General features: G+C 42.8%; 1 protein-coding gene across 1 annotated transcript in view; it reads right to left on the bottom strand.

Annotated features, from left to right (window-relative positions):
• Positions 1-12,209, bottom strand: part of LOC126537717 (excitatory amino acid transporter-like) — a 95,161-nt gene that overhangs the window by 29,579 nt on the left and 53,373 nt on the right. The window contains exons 4-5 of the mRNA XM_055074415.2: positions 8,128-8,179; positions 5,729-5,964 (exon numbers count right to left, since the gene is read on the bottom strand). Of these exons, the coding sequence (XP_054930390.2) occupies positions 5,729-5,964; positions 8,128-8,179 (288 nt within the window). The remainder of the gene's footprint in view (positions 1-5,728; positions 5,965-8,127; positions 8,180-12,209) is intronic.

The following is a 12,209-nucleotide window of genomic DNA, read 5'->3' on the forward strand; positions in this document are numbered from 1 at the left end:
CTTAAACGCGTTAGATAAAACCTGTCTCTTGTTTATTGCGAATGAAATGCAGTATCCCATCGTTTGTGCCTTGACGCGCTGAACGAAATATTTAACGCATTAACTTTGGTTGCGACTAACACATTAGTTAAATGTCATAGCACTTCCCTTAATTTAATAACGTGTCTGCTTACTAATAATTTTAAGATTGTGTTATTCTCATGGCCTGTATCAGAACAGTAAAATACAAAATTATACGCAAGCTTTACTGCTACGATTTTGGAGAAAATATTTGGACAATAGGACTACACTGGCGACCTTTCCAATGAATGGTGGTAAGTTTGCGCACTTTAACTCGACAAGTGCGGTGAGTTTATTGCAGGCTAACTATGATCAGGTATTAATAATATGAATGTAAAGTGAAATCGTGTAGCATGTCACCTTGTCCAATGCACTAGGCTGTCGCTGATCCATTTCATTTTTCAGGAATGCCTACATGGCTTTACAATGCAATTTTCTTTTGAGACGCAAACCGTAAGCTTCACTAATGGCACTGACTGTTTTATTGCTAATCGCCTAAGCGTAGACTGCAACATGGCAAAGCTTATCATAAAGCTACACTAGGCTTGTTTGTGATAAGAAAGATAATCTTCACACTAAAAACTCAGTTTTGTAGATTCAACCCATTTGTCCAATCGTTCCGAGGACGTGCATGGAAATAGCCGTGACTCTATATTCCAGTAATATGTGACGTATTGGTTTATTGAACAATACAAAGTGATTTTTACTATATCGGTGATATTCAGGTGATACACGGTAAATACATGACAATTCGGAATGCCTACATGTATATTATGGGGAGATAGCAAACCGCGTAGCAAAGTTGATGCCAGAGTAGTAGATTAACCAAGTAGTATAATTACACATTTGCTTCTTGGAGGGCAGAAGACAAACAAGACATACCAGATACCCCTGAGTCAGACCCCTACCGATATAGCTCAAGAATTGTTAAATGAAACTAAAGAGGTCTGATAGTATCTTGTAAGATACGCCACTGGACATGCTTCTCATTCCTCGTTCCTATATTGAAAAACATTGTGACGTAAAGATGCAATCCACTCCTTTAATAGCCCCAGAATGTGTCACCATGACGAGTAAGTAGGTAAATCAATTTATAAATAAAAAAATTCGATATTGCCAAGTCTGCACATGCTACTCATGCCAACTTCGCGGAGAAGGCAGCGATCATTCTAAAAAAAATATCGCTCATTAGATAATTTGAAAAGCAAGCTCTGCGAGAAAATTTTTGTATAAATTTTTCCCAGCCCAATGAGCTAGGCGGCCTCTCATCATCATCATCATCAGCCTGGTTATGCCCACTGATGGGCAAAGGCCTCTCCAATACTTCTCCAAATACCCCGGTCATGTACTAATTGTGGCCATGTTGTCCCTGCAAACTTCTTAATCTCATCCGTCCACCTAACCTTCTGCCGCCCTCTGCTATGCTTTCCTTCCCTTGGAATCCATTCCGTAACTCTTAATGACCATCGGTTATCTTCCCTCCTCATTACGCGTCCTGCCCATGCCCATTTCTTTTTCTTGATTTCAACTAAGATATCATTACCTCGCGTTTGTTCCCTCACCCAATCTGCTCTTTTCTTGTCCTTTAACGTTATACCAATCATACTTCTTTCCATAGCTCGTTGCGTCGTCCTCAATTTAAGTAGAACCCTTTTCGTAAGCCTCCAGGTTTCTGCCCCGTACGTGAGTACTGGTAAGACACGGCTGTTATAAACTTTTCTCTTGAGAGATAATGGCAACCTGCTGTTCATGATCTGAGAATGCCTGCCAAACGCACCCCAGCCCATTCTTATTCTGATTATTTCAGTCTCATGATCCGGATTCGCAGTCACTGCCTGTCCTAAGTAGATGTATTCCCTTACCACTTCCAGTGCCTCACTACGTATTGTAAACTGCTGTTCCCTTCCGAGACTGTTAAACATTACTTTAGTTTTCTGCAGATTAATTTTTAGACCCACCCTACGGCTTTGCCTCTCCAGGTCAGTGAGCATGCATTGCAGTTGGTCCCCTGAGTTACTAAGCAAGGCAATATCATCAGCGAATCGCAATTTACTAAGCTATTCTTCATTAACTCTTATCCCCAATTCTTCCCAATCCAGGTCTCTGAATACCTCCTGTAAACACGCTGTGAATAGCACCGGAGAGATCGTATCTCCCTCTCTGACGCCTTTCTTTATTGGGATTTTGTTGCTTTCTTTATGGAGGACTACGGTGGCTGTGGAGCCGCTATAGATATCTTTCAGTATTTTTACATACGGCTCGTCTACACCCTGATTACCCAATGCCTCCATGACTGCTGAGGTTTCGACTGAATCAAACGCTTTCTCGTAATCAATGAAAGCTATATATAAAGGTTGGTTATATTCCGCACATTTTTCTATCACCTGATTGATAGTGTGAATATGGTCTATTGTTGAGTAGCCTTTAAGGAATCCTGCCTGGTCCTTTGGTTGACGGAAGTATAAGGTGTTCCTGATTCTATTTGCAATTACCTTAGTAAATACATTGTAGGCAACGGACAGTAAACTGATCGGTCTATAACTTTTCAAGTCTTTGGCGTCCCCTTTCTTATGGATTAGGATTATGTTGGCGTTTTTCCAAGATTCCGGTACGCTCGAAGTCATGAGGCATTGCGTATACAGGGTGGCCAGTTTCTGTAGAACAATCTGCCTACCATCCTTCAACAAATCTGCTGTTACCTGATCCTCCCCAGCTGCCTTCTCCTTTGCATAGCTCCCAAGGCTTTCTTTACTTCTTCCGGTGTTACCTGTGGGATTTCGAATTCCTCCAGACTATTCTCTCTTCCATTATCGTCGTGGGTGCCACTGGTACTGTATAAATCTCTATAGAACTCCTCAGCCGCTTCAACTATCTCATCCATATTAGTAATGATATTGCCGGCTTTGCCTCTTAACGCATAGATCTGATTCTTGCCAATTCCTAGTTTCTTCTTCACTGCTTTTAGGCTTCCTCCGTTCCTGAGAGTATGTTCAATTCTATCATATTCAATTCTAGGCGGCCTCTGTTGGTGGGCTACTTCTGCTTCCATCAACAAATGGAGACGTAAGAAAAGACAAAAGTATAACGCAGGAAATTCCGATTTTATAAAATGTATTTTTACGCTGAAATGTCATGTCTTGGTGACAGATGGCGATACGCTATTGATCGGTGGCGCAAACACAATAATAATGTATGCAAAGTAGTTTTCGATGGGTGGTCGTCGTTGCATCGCAAGATGTATACTTGATTTCTTTCGCATGAAGAAGCTAAGTATATTAGGCAAGCGCACTTCATCGCAATATTAAGGATGGCTAGACAAGTCATGCGGGAAGATGAAGAAACAGCGCCTCAGACGTACACAAAGAAAAAGGATGCCGTGCAGGCAGCCAAATAGAGCTCTTTTAGAGCGCACCTCTTTATGGCCCGCGCCTGCGGCCAATGTTCGCGTTGGCGGCGTCCGTATAACCAAGCGAACGAGCAGAACAACAAAAGATGAAAAAGCAGAATACAGAGCGGCAGATGAAAGACGCGAGCCACGAAAGGTGGACGCCAATGAGAGCAGCCCCTTCAGTGACGTGCGGACCCACCCGAGAGCTCGATCCGTACTCGAATCTAGTCTCACCCGGACCGCTGGTTTCGTACTTTCGCCTGATCGTTGCAGTCCTCTCTCGCGCTTGTTTGGTTTACTTGGCCTCGTTCGCGCTTGTTTCGATTGTCGTGGTTTGCGATTATTTTGCGAGGTGACTGTAGGCGCAAGGCGAATTGTGAAGTAATTTCTGGAAATCAAGCGGCACCAGCGATTACACTGGAATCTTCGATGAGGCATGTATCAAAACCGCCGCGCGCGATCCGCAGATCAGATTTTTGACGGTACCCGACTGTGCTTCATGTCGCTTTTTAATTCTTTGCCTTAATACACCGAGAAATTAGAGCAGGTGTAGAGCTTCAGGGAGTATCGTAATCTTGGGCGATATTTTTAGAAAAAGAAACGTACGCCGTAAAACGTTTATCCAGCCATGCGGTGATACTGGTTCGTAAACTGATTCGTAAAAAGGTAACGTATTTAGCAAATGTAGGGAATAAAAAAGCTGCTTTCGCAGCGTCTCAAACCGTCAAGATCGAGGGCCACGCAACTCTTCTTTTCTTAGTGAAATATGCGGTTTTGACTTCCACATTTGTTTTCAATTTAATAACTGCGGGACATGGTAATAATCTCACGAATTACATGGTTAGGATTCAAACCTATGATGGTAGTGGGATAGAAAAAGAAGAAAACCGATTTTTCGCAACTTCATTGGTGTTTTTCTTGATTGAACTTTAGTTGAAGGTTAGTGCAGCGACATATCGTTTCTTTGTGTTCGTCTTTAGCGCAGTGTTGTGGTAATTGGGGGCAACTCCGGGTTAACTATTCACACGGCACACATGCCTACATTTGGGGTTGCATGCATGAGGAAATCATGAGTGTCCTCATTTCTTAAAGAACAGGAATATCTGCTCCTGGGGGGGTATACCTTGTATGGCATGTTATAGTTCTCTCTCAATCTGTGTGCGTCGTTCTTGCTATGCCGCAAGACATGTGAGCTCATAAAGATGGCATAAATATGACAATCCTAAGCAATAAAATAACGTTACTCAATGAAACTCTGTTTGTTGCTTAGGGATTCATATATACGAGTACATGCATAAAGCGTGCATATAGAGCATCACGAAGTACCAAAAAATCCACATCACTTTCCTGGTTGAATAATAATGGCATCAGTCAATTTGCTGAGGGCCTACTGAGAAGTCCGCACTTACATTATAATCAAACCAGCTAACATACCTGTAGCGAAAAAAACAACAACTTTTAAACAGAATAAATAGGATCCATGTTTTTTTTTTCTAGTCACCATTGAAGCATTCAGGATTTTTCGAGATTTTATTATTGTCATGACTGAACTAAAGTATGTAACAAATCAATTAACGGCATCCTTAGTACTTTGACGGGTTTTCTCAACTTGCAATAAATGCCTCAAAATTATTAGTTTTGATTTGCTTTAGTGCACAAGTCCTTTGGCAAGTCTGCTGTTTTTAAAAACTTCCTGTATTCAACTTCAGGAACAAAGCACCACATTGAAGTTAGTGTCCGAGTTCATAACCTTTTTCAACGGAGCCCTAAATGATCGTTATTTGCGTCCTTACGCCAAGTTTGAGATCATAAAATTTTATTTATTATTTTTACTGCAATAAATACCCGATACAGCCTAACGTGAACGCTCAAAATGCCGTTTTTTTTTCATCTGAAAGAATAGCTTTCTTTATCTTTTGTTTCTTTTTTAGCATAAGACAACCCATTCATCGAATGATAATGGAGACATAGTCCATTATCTCTGCTTGAGCCCTATGAAACAATGTGTAATTTATTCGAAGACAAATGCTAAGGAAAATAGGCCCAGCTCGTTGTTCTTTCGGTAGACAAAGCTCATATTTCGTTTTCAGTCATTTTCATTGTTCGAATTCAGCTGAGCACAGTCTTTATAATACTGTATAGTAACAACACTTATGGCGATCAGTTAAAGTTTCCAAGTAGGCCTTGATTACCTTACATAAAATGAGAGAATTGTTTATATAATTGCGACAAGGTAAGCAGACAAACAAAACTGAACAACACCAAAACATAGGCACTTACCTGCAGATCTTTAGCTCGGAGCACAAGTCCCATAGTTATCGAACAGAGTCCAACGGGCGCGAGCCACATGAGCATGTGCGTCGCGGTAACCAGGGCGTTGCTCAAGCTGACGAATACGTTTAGCACCACGTTCTGTTCTTGGCGAAACGCTGAGAGCATCAGGCCCAGAAGGATGCTGAAGCTCAGCAAGCCTAGCTGGTTGGTGACAGGGGTATCAAGGGTCTGGATATTCGCCTCTGCGTTTACGCATCAGGGAAAACAGCCTAAATCTGGAGAGCAACCTTGATTAGATTTCTTTTGGCTTCATAGTAGTACCAACAGTCCTAAAATAATTTATAGCAAATGCATCTGTTGGTATATGCATTTGAAAGGCTCAAAAAGGTATACGTGTGAAAAACACAAATATTACGGAAAATTACTTTTGTTATCAGTTCTTTTTTAGGAGCGAATACACATGCAGTCGGACAACATGAGTCATTCAGCAAAGCAGAAGTGTCAAGGTATACTAAATATGAGCCGTAATGAGTGTTGATGCATTCGCATCAACATTTGTCCACATTGTCTCATTCTATGCGACACTGTCAGTAGCGACATCATTCATCTTCAGCGTATTTCAACGAATTCTCGCATCGTTCACAAAACACTCGCCTCACCGCCTTACAGCCTATACTTTGCGTTTTTCTTCTTTGAGAGGCCCGGTAAAATTACTCTGTTCTCGCTTGTTGAGTACTAAGCGACTTGAAGGGCACAGAAAAGTCTAGTTTTGTTTTCGAAATACTTGTTAGCTGCGATTGATCGACGGAAATGATTGTTTTAATTTTGCGCAACTAACAGATTTGCGTTTGCAGTTGTACAGTTTGGCACCATTAAGCAATTCTAGTTCGCTCATAGCAAGAAAGTGGTCTAGCTCAATTTGTTTATTTGTTTGTTTTATTCCTCTACTTTCTCTTATTTTCGTACCCTCAGTTACAGCAGGAGCAGGTGGCATGAAATTTGCTTTAAAAGTGCAGGTAAATCTGAATAATAAGAGCAATTTCATCTTCTTGGGCACTACCATGCGCGTATTCACACCTCCAACTGCTTTCCTAGTGAGCTTTCACTTTGTCAGTTCTTTATTTGCATAATAATAAGGTTACAGATGGGGATTATACATAGATAGAGAAGGAGGTCCCATAGTCAACAGACTGCGCAAGGAACCTCCCACTACAAATGAGTAGGATATATGAATACAAAGCAGCTATATGCAAACACAAAAGACACCATATGAATGGATGATCCACAGCCGCTCGCAGGTAAAAAGCGGCGCTGGTTAAAGCTTGCAAGGCTAATTTTTGGCGAGTACACAACTGGCTAATAAAGTGGACAAGGGGATCGGCGCAGAATACCGTAATAGGTAAATCAACGGACGCGTGACGGAGAAGGTGTGAATTTCGCTAGCACATGTGACAGTTTGCCTTTTTGTCCACTTTCGTTCCTAATTACCATCAATTTAGACATTTCATTAAGAGGAAATTGGTTTCTTCTTTCCTTTTCTTCGCTTAATTATCGTGTTGTTAACTTTCTACTGAGCGCGGTGAGCTAGCAATACGCAAAGGCTAAATCATCACACATATTTGATGTTATAATCGAATTGACATATGTTACTCTGTAATAAGGGCGCAGAGTGAATTTGTAGCTGATTGTATTGCATCACATAAAGTCTACTGTTATAGGACATTTTTTAAGAGGATGGTAGACAGTTTCTGCTAACTTTGCGAGGCTCTAAATTTTCGTAGTACGTACAATAAGTGGCTGAGAGTGATTGCTATCCGGTAGGTGTTTAGACGTCGTGGTTTTTCTTTTGCTGACTTTTTGTCTAACAATTTTAACGAATTATTGCAAGTCATGACTGGTGGAAAGGTATAAAGACGCATTTGCTTATAGTTAGAAAGTTCCTGTTCGTATAGAATTTAGACATTACAAAATAGATATGGGGCACTGTGGTGGAAGCCAGAAGTTGCTAGAACTCTTTAAACAACAATTAATTACCAATATGCGCTTCATTATGTGCGTATCACTGAATATTTCCATGAAGAGAGAACGAGCACTTCATATCAAAGCATATGTAACAACAGCTTTGGTAGGCTGGTTAATTCCAGGCGAAGTAATTTACCTACCTGTAAGCTTTAACTTTATTACCTTAAGCTTTATTAACATCTATTACATTTAAAGTTTCAAAACTGAGTTATTTTTCAATACCGAGACGCGTTTTTTAGAGTGTTATGTCCACAGGTTTAAAACATTCGTAAAACTGGAAGGAAAGAGAGAGGCTGTACCATGCGTAGTACGAATTCCCCGCATAGCACAAAGTAACATATAATAACCAGCACAATTTCGCCATGAATATCATATTCACTCACCAAATTTTTTCCCATCATAAGCTCTCATGGTCGAGTCGTCGTATGTAAAAATCTGAAAACGTACCAGAGGAACCCATTAGCATTTACCATCACGGCTACGCATTTGAATTTGCGATATTCTACTCTGGTTTTATGTTTAACATATCGTCATTGTTTTGTGGCACTTATTTTCGTCGTTGTTTTCAGACATGTTGCCTGTTTTATAACTAGAAAGAACTAAATGTCGGGCTAGTTAACCTATTATAAATGTTGAGGGGAATAAACAAAAATAATTCAGTGGATATTTAACGGTAAGTGTGAGATACATACATGAGCACTATGTGGCATCTCTTTGAAGTACCGTATCCATGAATGAAACCCGATTCACCGCATTAGCACTTGTTAGCGATCAATATATATATATATATATATATATATATATAAATATATACACCAGACAAAAGAAGGCCGGTCTCCTGCCGAAGCGTCAAGACACCGCTTCATACGCGCGTCTACTTCACTGTATATATATATATATATATATATATATATATATATATATATATATATATATGTATAACAGTCTTGGGAGGGAACCGCAGTTTACGACAGGTAGTGACTGCGGACATGGATCATGCCACTGCAATAATCAGAAAGAGAAGAATGGGCTGGGGTGCGTTTGGCAGGCATCCTCAGACCATGAACAGCAGGTTGCCATTATCCCTAAAGAGAAAAATGTATAGCAGCTGTGTCTTACCAGTATTCACGTACGGGGCAGAAACCTGGAGGCTTACGAAAAGGGTTCTACTTAAATTGAGGACGACGCAAGGAGCTAAGGAAAGAAGAATGATAGGTGGAACGTTAAGGGATAGGGACTGGATTCAAAGGGAAGGGAAGCCTAGCAGGAGGCGGCAGAAAGTTAGGCGGATGAGATTAAGAAGTTTGAAGGGGCAACATAGCCACAATTAGTACGTGAATGGGCTAGTTGGAGAGGTATGGGAGAGGACTTTGCCCTGCAGTGGGCGTAACCAGGCTGATTATATATATATATATATATATATATATATATATATATATATATATATATATATATATATATATATATATATATATATATATATATATATATATATATATATATATATATGGTCACGGGCTCCCAACGGGCAGAACAAGCGCGAATGTCTATTGACAAGGGGGGTAGCGAAGGAAGATAATGGTCGGCTGGCTACCTTTTGATGAGTCCCGACAAACGCCAACAGTTCCGATTGATCTGGTTTGTATTTTTTTTATGCCACCTTGCCGGACTTTTGCCATCGGTTGGCATCATGCATAGAGACGAAGATGGTCCAAGCACTGCATCGGTAGAGCCTGCTCCGATTGAACACTACTGAGAGGCATGCAAGTTCTCCGCAAAGGCAGGAGATGATATCGACGATTGGCTTACACATTTACTCAACCAGAACCATAGCGCCCCCGTAGCGTCCGGGATGCGTGCTGCTGGCGGTGGTGTTGGTGAGAAACTTTATTTAAAGGGGGGAAGGGAGGAGGTGGCTTAAGGATCGGGCTTAGGTAAGGCCCTGGGCCTGCTTGGCGCGCATAAGCAAACGTGAACACATCTTAGTCGACGACAGCGCGAACTCTGTCAAAAAGCTGGAGTGAAGAAGCGGGGCCGTAACAGCGAGCAACTTCACCTTCACGCTGCCTCTCGCATCAGCGCTAACTAAGCCGCGAAAACACAGAGCATGGCGGACTCTGTGCCCCTTGCAGTGGACATTCAGGATACAGCAGCCCCGTCGGGTAGGCGCGGCCACCCACCCCGCCTGCACAATAACACTACCGCCATCCCTGCCAATGGCGGACATTGTCCCAATCGCAGATAGCTTTCAGGATACAGTGCCCCTCCCCTCCTCCCTGCCCTCCCTCCCTCCGCAGCCTTGCGCGCGACGGAAGGCGCGCTTCCTCCTTGCCCCTTTTGTGCGCCGGATTCAGCCACGACCGCCGGCTCACCCTCGCACGCTTTTACTCGCACGTAACGCATACGGCGCACGGCGATAATTTTATCGCCGATGGATTTTATACGGAACAACACGGCGATGCCGACAGAAAAAGTGCGCTTGGAGTGTCGATATAATTGCGATCGCAATAGATATTCACTCTCCATCTCGGCCCTGCAAATGTGGATGTCCAGAGAACCTCTTCGAAAACTGTCTTTACAACTTCCGAGGGGCGTATGCAATGCTTCATTGCTTTAAACTAATGGTAGTAATGGTAATTTATAGTCATTGTAGTAATGGGAGTAATGGTAATTTCGACCGCACGCCGATGAACAAAGCAGTGTCGCAACAACATTGAAATCAGTTGCTAGAGTGTTTTTTTTTTATATAGATAGAAAAGGATAAAGACGCAAGCTACTGTCTGCGCGGCAGCTTTCGTATCAGTAATGTTTAACGGGAAACGTGTGCGGGGAGCGCTGCGTGCTTTGCGTTGTTATCAGAAGTGCCCTATGATAAATTATGTGGTTCGTATGATGTTTTCGGTAGTCATTTTTTGAAACGTAAGCTGTTCTGTATGTTGAATACCTCGTTCCATGGAATGCATGAACTGGTCGCTTCACTTTGCCGACTGCTTGAAGTCTTTGCCTTACGGGGCTACGAGCCATTGTTCCTGGCGCTACACAGCCATCGGGATTGGCATGCGGTTTTGCTGACAGACGCGGATACGGAAAACGCCGAACACCAAGAGGCTAATTTCGGTTCGGTGTAAACATCATCAAGCGCCACCGGTAAAACCATGGAGGCCATACTAAAGGAGGGGGACAGCGCGTTCAGTGCGACGCGCGAGACAGTAGCACGGCTGAAGTAAATAGTTTAACGTGATGCATATCAGCGGTTCCCAATATGATGTGTCACTACAATTGTTGAATGCTAAACCCACTACCTTTAACTATCATTGTAGGATGGGTATCGCAAGAATCTTATTTCGCGGAGGCGTAAGCTCACCTCATCTTCTTCATTTAACCCAAATTTCCTCAACTGCCTGCTAGTTTACCCGGCCGACTGGCATGCCTGGTCGAAGTGCTGCCGGCTAACCAAACTAGCACGCACTGCATTCTAGTCGAGTGGTTCCAGCGTGAGATTGGACACGTTTTCTTGGTGCAGCGGCCTTGTTACAGCGCATCTAACATGCCGATCATCATGACGGCGCCGTAAAGCTAGGCTGGATAGATACTGATTTTGGGCGGCGTTCCGTATCTGAGTGGCGCGAGGCCACTCTCGCGCCTTATTCTGTACCGGAAAACAATACGGTTGCGTAAGCTGGACAATGCGCGCGCCTTTGGTAAGTGGAAAGCGCTAAGGCGGACATGATTGTGACGACTATTTTGTCCCATTTCTATCCTTGTACGCTTTTGCGCGGTTAGGTTACCAAGATGATTGATCGATAAGCCCCATCAGCTACCCTGCGGTTATTAGGCGCATCGCCGCTCTTACCCCACCACCTTGCGAGCACTTATGCCAGTTAATGAATAGTGAATTTTAGTCTACAGATAGATATCGTATTGAAATCTTTCCGAGGTAACACTGTGCAATGTTTGATGAGCACGGACTTACTCTATACTATATAATGCGTTAGAATTCTTAGTGTAGTTCGCGGTCTTTCTGAGGTCTACACTCTAAAAACTAGGAAGGGTATCGCAGGAGTAAAACTGCCGGTTCACTCTTCAAAGCGTCGTTTTACTCTCGCAAAATGTCGAGGAGAGTGAAATGCATTGTTCACTCTGTCACCAAGGAGAGAGTGAAATGCGCTTTTCACTCTCCCCTTCAGAGAGAGGGAGTGAAAAGACTCTTGCGACAATAGAAAAGAGAGACTCTTGCGGCAATAGAAAACAAAACGTAGCGTAATCTTCTGCTTCAACCTTAGGTGGCTGGCCCCGAACATGGCAATGTATCATTCATGCACGCTGAGCAAAGAACACATCGTTTTGCTTCTAAGAGAACAGGCCGCCGCAGTTCAAAGGAACGCGTAGCGAGCGCTCTACTTTTTCACTCGGAGTGGCTGCACCGCGCGCGCGCGCGCTCAAGATCGCGGAACAACACAGCCCT

This window comes from Dermacentor andersoni, chromosome 4, assembly GCF_023375885.2.
Source record: "Dermacentor andersoni chromosome 4, qqDerAnde1_hic_scaffold, whole genome shotgun sequence".
Lineage (NCBI taxonomy): Eukaryota > Metazoa > Arthropoda > Arachnida > Ixodida > Ixodidae > Dermacentor > Dermacentor andersoni.